Source organism: Triticum aestivum, chromosome 2A (genome assembly GCF_018294505.1).
Source record: "Triticum aestivum cultivar Chinese Spring chromosome 2A, IWGSC CS RefSeq v2.1, whole genome shotgun sequence".
In the NCBI taxonomy this organism is placed as follows: domain Eukaryota; kingdom Viridiplantae; phylum Streptophyta; class Magnoliopsida; order Poales; family Poaceae; genus Triticum; species Triticum aestivum.
The window spans coordinates 782,489,942-782,504,903 of record NC_057797.1 but is presented as its reverse complement, the minus strand read 5'-3'; the positions used below and the strand labels follow the sequence as shown (position 1 = coordinate 782,504,903).

At 40.9% G+C, this 14,962-nt stretch overlaps 2 protein-coding genes across 2 annotated transcripts in view; one reads left to right on the top strand and one right to left on the bottom strand.

The window, feature by feature from the left end:
• LOC543493 (disease resistance protein RGA5) overlaps positions 1–10,481 on the bottom strand; it is an 18,241-nt gene extending 7,760 nt beyond the window's left edge. The window contains exons 1-5 of the mRNA XM_044604017.1: positions 10,266–10,481; positions 9,533–10,172; positions 9,237–9,444; positions 2,662–4,776; positions 1,710–2,582 (exon numbers count right to left, since the gene is read on the bottom strand). Of these exons, the coding sequence (XP_044459952.1) occupies positions 1,710–2,582; positions 2,662–4,776; positions 9,237–9,444; positions 9,533–10,133 (3,797 nt within the window). The 5' untranslated portion in view covers positions 10,134–10,172; positions 10,266–10,481. The remainder of the gene's footprint in view (positions 1–1,709; positions 2,583–2,661; positions 4,777–9,236; positions 9,445–9,532; positions 10,173–10,265) is intronic.
• A 1,679-nt stretch (positions 10,482–12,160) lies between these two features.
• LOC123191214 (disease resistance protein RGA4) lies at positions 12,161–14,784 on the top strand. The gene is made up of 3 exons (XM_044604016.1): positions 12,161–12,407; positions 12,473–14,441; positions 14,527–14,784. Exon 2 carries the CDS (start codon positions 12,477–12,479, stop codon positions 14,418–14,420), a length of 1,944 nt encoding a protein of 647 aa, XP_044459951.1. The 5' UTR covers positions 12,161–12,407; positions 12,473–12,476; the 3' UTR covers positions 14,421–14,441; positions 14,527–14,784.
• The last annotated feature ends 178 nt before the right edge of the window (positions 14,785–14,962 follow it).

Here is a 14,962-nt window from a genome sequence, read left to right as displayed (position 1 = left end):
TATACAGATCTTAAGGATGTGGTCTACTTAGGTGTGGCTCCGTAAATCTAATGGTGTCATATGCTTAGGTAAAATTATGGAGATCTAATGGATGTGAACTGTTTAGATACGATTATGTATATTCAATGGGTATGATTTTATTTAGTTACAATTATGTAGATCTAACTATTGTGTTATGTATATCCAATGGGTATGATTTTACGTACTTATAAATATAATAGACTACCAGTAGGATTTATACATGAATATTAACTTAGAAATGAAAAATGGAATAAAAAGGTAATTTGATATTCATTTGATATGCAATAGGTCACGATGGAAGAAAAAATAAACTTGTCAAGCGTCAAATGTACCAGCACGAATGTGTAGCTTGCCATTTATACAGCCGAAACCAATTATGGTGATACAGCCATTTAGGTATCAACATAAATGGTTTTGGCTGTATAAGAAAAAAAATACCACCATGAGTGGAGTGGAAACATTCATGAATTATTTATCACTGGTCGAGTTTATGAGTAGCGCAACTAACTATGAAGTGGTAGATTGAGAAGGAAACGAAAGAGTTTAACAACTTATACATATCACATATAGGGTCAAGTTATAAATATGCGGGGGTCAAAAATCGACCGAGAGGTGGTAGATTGAAAAGGACAAAAGATTTATACTGGATAAGAGGAATCTGGAGGAGAATTTTGTTCTGTTATGTGCGAGCAAGCACATCATGTGAAGAAAGAAACATGGTCACAAATTTTGCCAAATAGTCACTACAGTCCAATCAAAGTTGTCGTTGTAGACATACACAACAGCACAATTCTGAAATTTTGATTATCAGTATTCGGTCGTATCATCACAAATATCTAGATTTGATACATCAAAATCAAATGCATAAATTGGTCTTGAAGAATACTTTCATAATACGTAATTTGGGTTACCTTTACAGGTATATACTTACAATCAAACTTGATTATTAATGGTACTTTATACCATGTCAACATCCAAAGAAAATGTATTTAAGGAGTATATTATATATTGTTATAGCTGTACTATTTTTTTTAACTTGATGAAAACACATATGCACGATGTACAAAAGGCACATAACTTAAGGGATGACAGAACACTTGCTAGTTAATGAGAAGATGCACAGATGAATACAATAACTAAGGCTATAGCTAAAGAGATGAGAGAACACTTACTAGTTTATGAGAATATGCACAAATGAATACTATAAATTAGTTGTGATGTGGAAATTAGAGTATGACCATAATAGATTAAAGCCTTATATATTGCATTGCAGTAATAAATAAGATTATAATAGTATTAATGATGAAGTGTCCCGACGAACAGAACACCATTTTTAGATTCAGTTCTTGGTTGAAGATTCATGAAAGATATTTATACATCATAGTACCAGGCCGGCTATCTAATATTTAGTGTCCAACTACCTATCAATAGTGAATTATGAAAACATAAATTCAGAAGATTGTGCGTAGTTAAAATTTATAACATTGGTGATTAATTTTATATAATCTAGCCGCGCAAATACGCAAGTCACTCTGCTAGTTAGTTATATGACACACAACTTGTATGTTATTAGTCTAACTGATGGTCACATTAAATCCTGATACTTCCAACTTTATATCTGTTTGCGATGATAGTACTGACTGTTGAACTGAAGTGCAAGAACTGGATACATAAGGATGCATATTTACCTCTTGTTCTGAAGTAGTCTCCTGATTTCATCAATAAGGTAATGATCATCTAATTTTGGCAAACTGAGATTCCTACAGTTTTGCTTGTCAATTTGGAAAAGGATCTCCATCAAAACTTTCGTCATATCAGGATACCTAGATACTGAAACGAAAGCCGTGTACTCATACTGCAGTCGAATCTTGTCATACACTGCTTTAACAAGAGTGGTCTTCCCCAATCCTCCCATTCCAAGAATAGAGACTATCTTCAGCTTCTTGATCACATTTCCATCTGTCAGCATCATTATCACCTCGTCCCTTGGAACCTTTATGGCAACCATATCTTTGGGGTATTTGTACACATCCGACAAGGGAGTGTCAAAGCTAACTGCGGCATTTGGATTAGGAGCGGTGTGGGCGCCGACCTTGTATCTCTCAAGTCGGGCGGCCAAATCCTGGACCTTTGACATCATGTCATCGATGGCATCAGAGATCTCATGGCGGGCCTTCCCTCTGCTGAGCAACGCAGAGGTTCTAGGACTAAGGATATCAACAATACCGGCCTTTAGTATTGTTTCAGGATCAGAGCCCTCGACGCGCACTGCTAAGGAATCGACGATATCCTCAGCTTCATGCGAGAGGTCCCTTACATCCCTGGCCCACGTATTGAGCACCTCATCTAGTTGTTTAGCCTCCAGCTTCGCCACCTCACGGAGAGCAGCTTGCAGAGCCTCCAGTTCCATGTAGAGGGAGTCGACAAGCTTCTTGATGCCCTTCTGCAGCGTGCACTCGTCCTCGAGGAGGTCAAGCAGCTTGGGGAGGAGGGAGTTCATGGCGCCCGTCACGACGTTGAATGATTGTGCATGATGCGTCAGTGGATCTTTTCTCGCATATCTGGTAAGAAGGAAAGAAAAGGGAAATAAGATTTTACACGAATGGCGCGTTTTAGTTAGTCCTAGAAGAAAATGCGTACCTGCTATCCACTAATTGCTTGTTCAGATATCCCTCCAAACGTTCCATCATCTTTTTCTTGCCTTTCTGGATCTCCTCACGTTTTTTCTCTTCTTCTTCGGCCGTGGTAAGCTTATCCTCAGTGCCATCAAAAATCATATCCATGCATTGTAATCTGAGTATAAGAGTGTTCCGGTGACACCTTACGGCAGCCTCCACAGACCGTGCAGCTTTTTTGTCAAATTCTTCATCAGCATTTCGAACCCCAAGTTTTACGGAGACCTCTGTCAGGCCTGTCAAGTGAGGGAAACCAATTGTTCCAAAGGAATGTGATCTCCATTGGTTAAAATTGAACCCTATCTTGAGCTTCTGGACTCTGGGCATTGCTCCTTGAAGAAAGGATAGGTATGGTGCAGAACACATGAACTTGAAGTAGGTGAGTACTTGGAATCCCCCATCGTCGATGACGATCTTTTCTTCAGAAACTATCTGGATATATAGGGTGAGAGAAGTGAGGGAAGGCAGTCCTTTCAGCATATCAGTGTCATTCATCGACAGTCTCCTAATTGCAATCTTTAGAATGCAGAGGTTCCTCAGTTCTCCAAACCACTTAGGCAGGCTGAAGAAGATGCAACAACGCCATGACAGCTCGATCTTCCGAAGAGGCAGGTCCGGGCTAGGAGGAGACGCCATCCTGAAGCCTTTGTCAAGAATATTTACACAAGAGGAGCCTGAAGAAACTAGTACCAGAGTTATTGACTGCAAGACTCTTAGTTTCTCAAGAATCGAGCCTAGGCATTGAAGATTTCTTTCAAGATTTTCTCTAGGATGTACCATAGAACAGGTGAGCTGAAGATCCTGAAGATTGGTCAGCTCTCCCAGATCTAAAACATCCCCTACTGTGTGACTGCTAACATCAAAATAGCCCAGTGTGCGAAGTGATATCATTTGAGCAACTGTACTGCTCAGAATATACTCGCTTGGAAGACGGAGGTGCAGTAATCTCTTCATATTGATAATATGTGATGGAACAGCAGATAATCTTGCATCTACTTGGAGTGTCTCCAAGTGTTGCAGCCATGGAATAATGTCTTTCTCTGGAAGTTTGACAGTGATATTGCATTCAATCTCGAGATACTTCAGCAGAAATAGCTCTCCGATTCCAGTGAGGTCAAAACTCTCGTTCTCTTCATCAGCCCAAATATGAAGAATCAGAATACGAAGAAGCCCACAGTCCATAATCGAAGGCACACACTTGTAGAAACCCCAAAATATAAGCGATCGAACTTGTGATGTTACGATGCTTTCCGGTATATATGCGCTTTTTACCCCTCCAAACTGGACGGATAATCGGCGAACTTTATCAGGAAGTGCGAGAGATGATTGGAAATGGTCCACATTTATGACGAAATTTTCCTCCACAGATTTGAGCCTGATAAAATCCAGAACTATCTGGTGAATTGTACATGACAACACCTCGCCGTTATTGTTGGTGTCCACGGCCTGGACCATACCTCTCCTGACAAGCTTATCAAAATAATCCTCAGCAATTTCTTGTGTGTCTCGCCCTCCAACAGCACTGAGAAAACCTTCAACTGCCCACAGCTTCGCCAACTCATCCTTGTTGATCACCTGGCCCTCTGAATACATACTAAGATATAGCAAGCATGACCTCAAACAAGGTGGAAGGCTGTTGTACAGGAAGTGCGGAAGCATGCTGCACAAAAGATCAGGAGCATCTATGCTGTCTCCTGAAGTGGACGGCAACGAATCTTGTATGTGCTCCCACATTTCCCTTAGGTCGGTTGATTCACTTGCTAACAGACTGGTTATATTTACAATTGCTAATGGCAGACCACTGCACTTCTTAATAATATCATATGAAACTTCCTTCATATCTATTGGGCAATCATCTTCAGAGCCAAACACTCTACCAAAGAATAACTTTCTAGACTCATGATCATTAAGAGGTTCCATCTTATATATATATTTTGAGTCATAACTGCTGCATGCCAATGCTACATCATCAATTTGGGTTGTTGTTATTATTCTACTGCAAGAATCACATCGTAGAAAAGCACGGCTAATAATATTCCATACTAATGAAGTCCATAAATCATCAATTACGATGAAGTATCTGCATAATATTTTTGTGTTAGGTCAACAAATTAATGTATATCTTGTTCAAGAGACAGCGATCATATATTGCAAATGAGTAATACACACATTGTGCTATATTTTAGCACACGTTCATACAATTTGTGCTATATATTCTATTTTAAGAGTACGTGACATGTAAACTACAAAAAGGGAAGACATGCTATAAAATCATAACCACGGATTTTTCATAACTGTACATAAACAATTCTGACAAGGAGTAGTGTTCGTACGATTGCTTGGGGAGTTCTAAAGATGCAACCCCTCGGTCGTGTGCCAGGCAGACTACTGACGATATGGGAACTGGCCATAGCATCCACGAAGTCATGTAAAAATTGGAAACCTCCTACTGTGGTGGAATGAACAGAAGATTGAGGAGATGGAGTGGAGGAGAAGACGAGAAGAATGAAGGGGTAAGCGGCTGGCCGGCCCTTTTAAACTTCTGTCCCAACTTAGCAGTGGCGCACTGTGCACTGGTGCGCCACTTCTATTTTTTTGAATTGTGAAGGCGGGAAAATAGTAGTGGCGCACTATTCACTGATGCGCCATTGCTATTTTTTATTTTTTTGAATTTTTTTCGATTTTTTTTGCCTCCAGATCTTAAAAGCATCGTAACTTTTTTCTGTTAGGTTTTTGAGGAAGCTAGAAAATCAATAACGGGCATAGCCCGTTGAATTCGGATGTAACTTTTTGAGTAGATGATTTTTTATATAAAAAACTTTTTCATCGGAGGTCGTATGCAAAAGTTACGGCCATTTTACCGAAACACGGCGGCCTTTTGTAAAAAAAATCAAAATTCATGTTTGTTAATTTTCCTAACAACTAGAACACATAACACATGGGCATCTATTTTTTTGAATTTTTTTTTGAATCTATTATCATTTTCTTTTATTTTTTAAAAACCTAAAAGGCGACCCAGGGAGGGTGTGTTGTGTGTGTGAGACGTTAGTAATGGCGCACCCTCCCTGGTGCGCCATTGCTGGGAGGGTGCGCCATTACTAACCTCACACACACAAACACACACACCCTCACCAGACATAGCAATGACGCACAGCGCCTAGGTGCGTCACTACTATGTAGCATAGCAGTGACGCACCTAGGTGTGGTGCGCCATTGCTATGTCTGATGGTGTGGGGGCGGGAGGGGGAGGGGGGATGGACCAAAAAAAATAGCAATGGCACACTGCTCATGTGGTGCGCCATTAGTAAAAACATAGCAATGGCGCACCACCATCATGATGCGCCACTAGTAGAGATATTGGGATAAGCCTTTTTCTAATAGTGTGGAAGGGCCTGAAGACGTCGTGCTGTGAGCAGCAACCACTCGTACTAGGAGATGGTAGCCACCAGTGTTGTAGCCGATAAGACTACTGCCGGAAAAGGTCGAGAGGGGGGGGGGGGGTGCAACGATGTGCGTTCTGCGACCAATGATTCAATTTGCTGGGACCGATTAGTACGGGAGCCGCATCTTTTGTTGGGACCGATGACTATTGAAGTTGCAACAGGAAAGCCACCGTGTGCTAGGGCTAGCATACGATTTTGCAGGGATCGGCGACTAGCGGAGCAACAACCGGTGATACGGGATGCTAGAGTCATTGCGGAGAAGCTACAACCGTAGACAATTTTTGTTGGGAGCAACTACTACCAGAGTTGCAACTGGTGATGTGGGATGTGGGAGCGTGTCGGTGAAGCTGCAGCCACATACGATTTTGTTGGGGACCGACTAGTATCGGAGCTACAACCGACGATACGAGATGTTAGAACCGTTGCCAACAAAGCTGCAACTTCCCGGTTGCGGGTTAGGGAGTTGCCACCACTGTCTGCTATGTCACGACCATGTCTAGTGGAGCTGCAGCCATTTAAGGAGGAATAAATACATAGTGAAAGGGTTGGAGAAGACACAACAGTTTGGCTAGTTCAGTTCCGTTCAACTCCTTCCACAGCCGCCACCACCATGACCTTCACCACCATAGCCACTCCATTGGATCTATCTTGTCTAAGATTTCTCTCGCAATCTTGGAGACTGTCTAAGATTTTTTTTTTATCATTCATCATAAAACAAATCTATTGTTGTGATGTGCAACTAGTCCTCCTAGGCTATGGTAGTAGGAATAGTCTCGGATCCCACTTATGCGTGGGATCCATGGTACGGTTATATATTGTCTCTGTATTGTGACTAGTCTCGCCTCAATTTGGGACTAACTAGTACCCGATGCACCGATGAATGGAACCGGGAGGAGGAAATTGCAAAGGAGGTGTGGAAGAATAGCCTTGAAGCCAGTGACAGTATGGTGAGGTGTGGTGACCAATGCAAATCCTTTGGGATAACTATGCCTTTATGAAACACTAATGAGGTGGTCAAGTTTTACCTTCACCCAGGCAACCCCGAAAGCCAACCATGGTAGGACAGCGAATTCTCGATGCATCGATAATTGGTTCAAGGTTCCTTATAGATATAACACCCAATTATGAGTGGTGTAGTACGCTATTTCACTAACCACACCAATGTATATTTGTTTATCCTTTGATCCCACAAACACGCCTGAGGTTCTAGATGAACCTAGTCCCTAGCCTATTTCCATCGTATTGCATACAATTTTTTGTAGATTATGTGTTGCTCATCATTGCAGTGCCCAAATCCGGTGAACAAAGAATGAACAAAACATCAGGAGTTTGCAAGAAGTTATCATGCTACCACCAAGATATCTAGCTTCATAGATTCTACCAAAATAAAGATATTCCCCTAAATCTGAAACATGGTAACATGCAGTCTCGTTTTGAAGTCCTCATCGAGATGAACTCACTAGTGAAGATATATTACTAATCAGACTGGCGGTTCTGTGAAATAAATTTATACCTAATGGGCTATTGATTCTTGCGGTACGTCATGCAAATGACCCCCAAAGTTGCAAAATATTACTCACCAATGCCATCTATAAGTGATTAAAAAAACGTTACACACAGGGGAATCCCTGTCTGCCGGCCCATGCAGTAGGGACCTTCTATACTGCGCTCTGCACACTAAGAGAAGACGCAGCGCGCACGTTTGGGACGGCCCATGTCCAGGTGGCCTTTTTTATTTTACCTTCGATTTTTATTTTCATTTTCTTTTCCCTTTAATTTTTCTACTTAAAATAATTTGAGACTTCTAAAAATTTCCAAATTATTGAGAGTTTTGAAATAAAATGTTTAATAAATCATAAAATGTATGTGGATTAAAAAAAGAGTTTGCTATTTTATAAACAAATGTTTACTTATTCAAAAAACTTAAAATTTTGAAAACAATTTTTCATAAAATCAAAAATATGTACATGATTTTCCAAAAAAATCGTGCATTAAATAATGTTAATGGAATTGAACAAAATTTCACGAAAACTCAAAAAATGTTCATTAATGAAAATATATTCTAAAAATTCAAAAATTGTTCATGACTTACAAAATAGTTTATTCATTCATAAAATGTTCACTGATTCAAAAAATTCTCATACATTTCAAAAAATGTTTGTCAAATCAAAAAAAATGTCATGAATTTCAAAAATTGTTCCACCAATTTCAGAAACAATTGTCGTCCATTATAGAAATGTTTGCTGATTCATGAAAATTGCTAACCAAAATGTTCACAATTAAAAAAAAGGTCTGCAAATAGTATAAAATGTTCATTAATTTAAATTTTTCTTTATTTTAGAAAATATTCGAAAATTTGTAAAAGTGTTCATGAATTTGAAAAATGTTCACGAGTTTAAAAATGGTTCATGATTTCATGAAATTGAGAGTGGGAGTGTATCTCCCTAATGCAGCAAAATGTGATCATGACCATTGGAGATTATGATTTTTTTTCTCTCTCTTTGCAACGGACGGGCCCTTCTGCTATCTATTTCCAAAAAAAATTAGCAACAAATGTCAGCATGTTGTATAAGATTCATGCATGCATGCATGCGCATGTGCTCTCTCTGTAGTGGTAAAAATCCTGAATTATGTTGTTTAGTTTGACCATTAAACCCTCAATTTTCCCGCAACATTCCCTAAATGGTATGAAAGACTGTTTGTGCAAAATCTTACAATGGTTTGGGAGCGTGCATATGGACCGGCGTAGTTTGGGAAAGAACGAACAAGGAAATACAATAATAATATATATGATAAAGTAATTTATTTGTGTTGTGATATACAACAAAAATTTAACAAAAACACAAGAATTAAAATAACATCACAGAAATATCAGCAATGCTTTTTTTCTGTTGTCCACAACTATCCAAAACAACCATGATTTTTTTTTCTTTTGTGTTTCTTCCTCTGAAGCACACAGTTTTGTTTAGTACATATTTGTCATCAAAATGAAACAAAGGGGATGTATCTAGATGTATTTTAGTTCTAGATACATCCTTTTTTGTCTATTTTGATGACAAGTATTTTCGGATGAAGGGAGTAATAGGGCAGAGAATACCTTTTGCATTGCAGATGTTCGCTGATAGCATCAATAAGGTCATGCACATCAGGAAAACCATGGGGTTGTGGTGCATTAAGTTGCGAAAGCATGCTGGTGAGAAACCCCCTCATATCTGGATTCCGTGACACAGTTACAAAAGCCCGGCACTGAAATCTCCCTGCATTCCTGTGATACAATGCTCTGGCAGCTGTTGTCTTTCCAACACCTGCAAATTAAAAGAAGAGAAAAACTTGAGATATATTCTACTAATGGATTCAGAAATTAATGTAATTGGAGTTGAAGATAGATCGTACCTGCACATCCATGTATAGGTATCACCTTGAGTGCCTTCTCGTTGTTGTCTAAATCGAGCAGCTCTACAAGATTATTTGGCGGCTCCACATGGACAGGGAGGGGAACCTGCAGCTGGAGGGAAGTGCGGCGGCTGACATTGGTTTTCCCCAGGTCAGCTGGTTCGATAGTCCTACGAGGAGACCACTCCAAACATTTGCGGCTTTCACTCAAATCCTCCACACGAGCAAGTAATTCTGAAAAATCATGATGGGTCCCGGCGTAGTAGACCTCGTCCAGGTGATCTTCCGTGTCATAGCAAAGTTCGCGAACTATTTTCACCCACCACTGAACCATGAAGCTAGGGTCCTCGTCAGACATATTCTTAAGGGAGATGCATATTTCCTGGAGGCTATCACTGAGAAGAAAGACTTCTTTCAAGCCGAGCAGATCTGGCGCCATACTCTGTCCAGGAGCCATTCGCGAATGGAGTTTCTGGAGAAGGGTGCACATGGGCCCCAACATAACAGTTACAGGAACTCCCATCGCTGCCTCAATAGAAGCAGAATCAGGATCATCGATCGCCGGCCCAGAGGATGCGGAGGCACCTTCAATGTTTTCCATCTTCGCCCAGAATTAATATACCAGAATATCCATCTCCACCTGATAAGAACAAGATGATTTAAGTTTTCTAATTGTACCCATGCTAGAGAAAGAAAGCTGAGTCATGACTGCCCAGCAAAGGGGAAACATTACCAAGGAAAATCTCAACTCTGACGAGAGCACAGTCTCAACAAGGCCCTCTGCCTTTCTTCATACGGGAAGTAGAAAGCTCAACAGAATATGGAACGAGGTGCATACTATGAGTGGCTTGGAAAAGAGATGGTCGAAGATCTAGCCGGCAGTGCTATATGTTGGCAAAGATGGAAAAAAATGGCGAGAGAGTGGCTGGCGGGGGAGGGCCACCGAGAGCCTATGAGTTCGGCTCATGGGCCATAGTAAGCCGAAGTTGTTGTAAAAACCAAGTCACGAATAATCGCCTATAATTTTTTTTACTAATACAGTACACCCTTCCCCAATGAATCCCTTTCAGATATTAAGCCGGCACAACATATTGAGATTGATGAAGTTCTTTTCTTTTTGCAGGGTGAAAAGAGTTACCATAGGCAACTACTGTTGACGGGAACATCTCGTCTAGTTGAAAGAACATCGTCAGAAAACCTGAAATAAATCCAGAAACATCCAAACACCAATGCTAATTAATTCTAGGACTTGAACCCTGGTGGTGGGCTGGTTCCACCACAAGGAATCCAATCATCCGAGTTACCCTCAATTTGCAATAATCACTTCTAAGCCAACCCATGATGTCATTTCAAACGGTTTTAAAACATGTTGATGGTGGTTTGTTTTCTCTGGAACCATCTAGGAGAAGACTTTCTTTTTAGTTTAGGATAAGAGTATTTAGGTACACGGCTTTGCCTTCTGTTTACAATTAGATATTGTTGACAAGCGTTTTTGTACTAGTAACAGCCCAAAAAGAAGAAGAGATTTTCAGTTCTCTAGTCATCGGTCATTAAAGAAAATTCAATATTTTCCATGGGTAGTTTGTATGTATATGTACAAGTGCGAGTGCGAGTGCGAGTGCGAGTGCGTGCGTTACGTAGGCACTATGGGTAGTTCTCTAGCTGCAAGGCACTAGGGTAGTTTGTATGTATATGTACGAGTGCGTGCATTGCGTAGGCACTATGTGTAGTTCTCTAGCTGCTAGGCACTATGGGTAGTTTGTATGTATATGTACGAGTGCGTGCGCTGCGTACCTAGGAAATCAATCCAGCTGCTTAGGCACTATGGCCATGCCCGTTATGTAGTAGTCAGGCTTTTTTAATAGATCCGTCGTGAGGTGAGAGAGACGGAAAGAAAAGGGGAAGAAGATAAATATGATGTGTGGGTCTGAATAATCAGTGAGAGAAGTAGATTATCCCGATCGGAATTGTCCTTTTCCTGGTGCAACAAATAGGTTCAGGGTTTGAATTGGTCAGGATCACTGCATATAGGGTGTCTACTTCAAGGATTATGAGTTTAGGGTCTGATTCAGACCGCCTCTACAAATTCAGGGTTTAAAATAGACTTTGCTCTAGCTTATTATACCCCTCCATTATAAATATATGTCTCATTAGAAATTTCAATATGGACTACATACGGAGCAAAATGAGTGAATCTACATTCTAAAATATGTCTATATACATCCGTATGTAGTTTGTACTGAAATATCTAAAAAGACTTATATTTAGAAATGAAGGGAGTACTAGTCTAGTTAAGTACTTCCTCCATTCCCTTATACAAGGCCACAAACTCAAATTATAGGTACTAAGGTAAAATTTAATGTCTACTTTGCAAGTCAACTTTTATTTTTGTTAACTGAGATCATTAATACATCTGCATGCATGCAAGGAAGGAACGGGAAGGAAGTAGTATAGTGTCATTATGACTACATGCAATGCAAGTATTAAACAAGTTGCTAATAAGAGAAAACATTATTAATTTTTGCCTCGATTACTGTTAGTGGCTTTATATAGATGCAAAATGTATTTTTCATAGTGGTCTTGTATAGTGGAATGAAGATAGTGGAATGGAGGGAGCATGACAAATAAATTGCATCGACTGAGATACAGAGCCTCATGAAAAAGCGACTTTGTCAAAAAAATAAAAGAAAAAGCAAGTCGGAATGGACTATTGGACTATTAGATGGTTCCATTGAAAATGTCACCTAAAGAGCCCGGCCAGTTCGTGCCCACTCGTATTTCCCTCGTTGCAGCCGAGAGGAGTTAAATCTGAAGCTTGCTCAACCGTCCTGGAGGAGTTCTGAGATACCGCTGGAGGCCACGACTACAGTTTTAGGTATATGCTCCCCCTCCCCTCCCTAATTTCATTTGAGGCAGTACTTACCCCACTTTACCATGCAGATCGATGGAGTTTGGTGTGGCCGCATTTGGCGCACTAGTTAGCGTCGCCTTGACAAAGCTCTGCTCGGTAAAGGAGAAGGAGCTGAAATCTGATGCTATATTCATCAGCAATAAACTCCGGATGATCAGCGCTATTATGAAAGATCATGCTCGTAAGGGTGGGTGTTTCAGTTGGGTGCAGATAGAATTGATTGCACAACTGAGGCGACTGTCATATGACATCGAAGACTGCATAGACTACTTCCATGCCAAGAAGATGAACCTCGAAGTTTTTTCTGCAGAGATTCGTGATCTCAAGGTCAGATCAAAAAACATGTCAAGTGAGATAATAGGTCTTGCTGCCACACTGACTGTTATGGGTCCTCCTGTTAAAGATGGTGTTGTTATCCTCAAACAGAGTCTGAATCCCCCTGGTAACGTCAACTGCTTGTTATATTTGTGTTTGTTCCCTCCTAATCATCCTGTAAGGACTAAGCCCCTAATAAGGAGATGGCTGGCTGAGGGACTAGTACAGCGAGAAAAAGATGCTGTCACAAATCTGAAAATATTCATCAAATCAAGTATCATCAGTTCAACCCAGACAAGCAACAATGGGAAGGTGAGGAGATGCCAACCTACTGAATTGATGCTCGAGTACACATCCCAGCAATCTATGTCCGAATATTCCATACTGTTCTGTGATGGCGCAGCCCAAACATTGCTGGCGGAACAATCGCAGGCGGAATCACTGCAGGCCCAAGCCGCCCGCAGGTTGTCTGTGCATCCTGCTGCGAATGGCGAACTGAATTTGCCTCAAGATTTATCTCGTCTCCGGACCCTGGCGATATTCCCATCAAATACGGCGAATCTCGCCAGCTATGAAGCTGTTCTTGATTTTTCCAAGTATAAAGTGCTGCGGGTGTTGGATCTGAAAGAATGTGCTGACATGAGCGAAAAACATCTCCAAGATATCTGTAGTCAGGTGCTGATGAAATATCTGAGCATCAATTCAGGCAAAGTTGATCGGATTGGAAGGGACATTGGGAATCTGGATCAGTTAGAGACGCTGGACCTGAGCGGAAGCAAAACAGTGATGGTGTTCAAAGAAGTCTTGCTGCTGCCCAAATTGATGCACCTCTTTGGGAAGCTCCAGCTTACCAGCACGAACACCACCATGCTGGGATGGAAGCTAAAGAACTTCTTGAGAGATAAGAGTGTGCTAGAGACACTGGCAGGATTTGTCACCGGTGGGAGAACAGGATTTCCACAGCTGATGAGATGTATGAGGATGCTGCGGAAGGTGAAGATATGGTGCAAATCGGATGCAAGTGAAGAAAACCTGGATGCTATTTCACAGGCCATTACGAAATTCATTCGTGATGGGACCGCTGATCCTCGTCGCGGTCGGTCCTTATCGATCGACTTCGTCGAATGCCCCAGGGATTTCATGAATACTATAAACTCAGATGGTTCCAAAGGCATACTCGACTCGCTCAAGCTGTGCGGCAAACTGAGCGAATTCGCTAAGTTTGTTGCACACCTAACTGCTATCAAGGAGCTGTGCCTTTGTTCCACTGGTCTGAGCTGGGTGGTTATACGAGACGGGCTAGCCAACGTGAGGGGACTGAAATATCTTAAGCTTATTGAAGATAACCTTGGGTCTATCGACATACTGTCTGAAGCTGACCACCTCAAAGCCATTAAGCGGATATACGTCGTGTGCAAGCAAACGCTGAAAGTAGCAGTCGCAGCGGCCCCGCTGCCTAATCTTGTGTCAGTTCATATCCTCTGCCAAGATCTGCATGCTATCCCTGGAACTTCTTGCATAGAAATCACAAACAGCATGAAAAAACTGGAGGAAGTCGCGCTCCATCCTAAAGTCGACGGAGCAATAAGCGCTGAACTGCAGCAAGCTGCAAAGGGCCATGACAATAAGCCCAAGGTTTCATTCATTGACTATCCCCAATAATGGAGACTTAAATCAAACACAGTCAGTTCTCTTCTCTCACATCTTACGTCATCACTTGAACTTTATGTCTTTCATTTGTTAAAGCACATAGTTTTATTCCCTGCAGGGCAAATCAGCAGTTAATGGAGTTAAACTTCGGCTTTGCTTCCCGTATTGGCGCAACAACTTAAGCAGGATGCTGCTTCTCTCGTGTGTTTTTTATTATTGTAATATGGTTAATTACCGCATATATATTGTTGAATATATCTTCTCGAGGTTACTCGTGCGTCGGATTGTTGTATCTAGTAAATGTTTGATAGACATGAATCCCTCGTATTGTTGTGCATCTGATTTTATTACTTCAAATCAAGAGTTTTGATATTAACTGTTGTGTCATTTTTTACTTTTGTTATTAATTTAGTTTTGTGATTTCTACGTTGAACATGATTTGATGTTACTAATTTTATAGTAAAAGTTATAATACGATTTGCTATCTCTACATACGAAACTGTGTGCAAAAATAAATCTTAGCATTGGGGTTATATCTCTTCTTGTGTGAGACC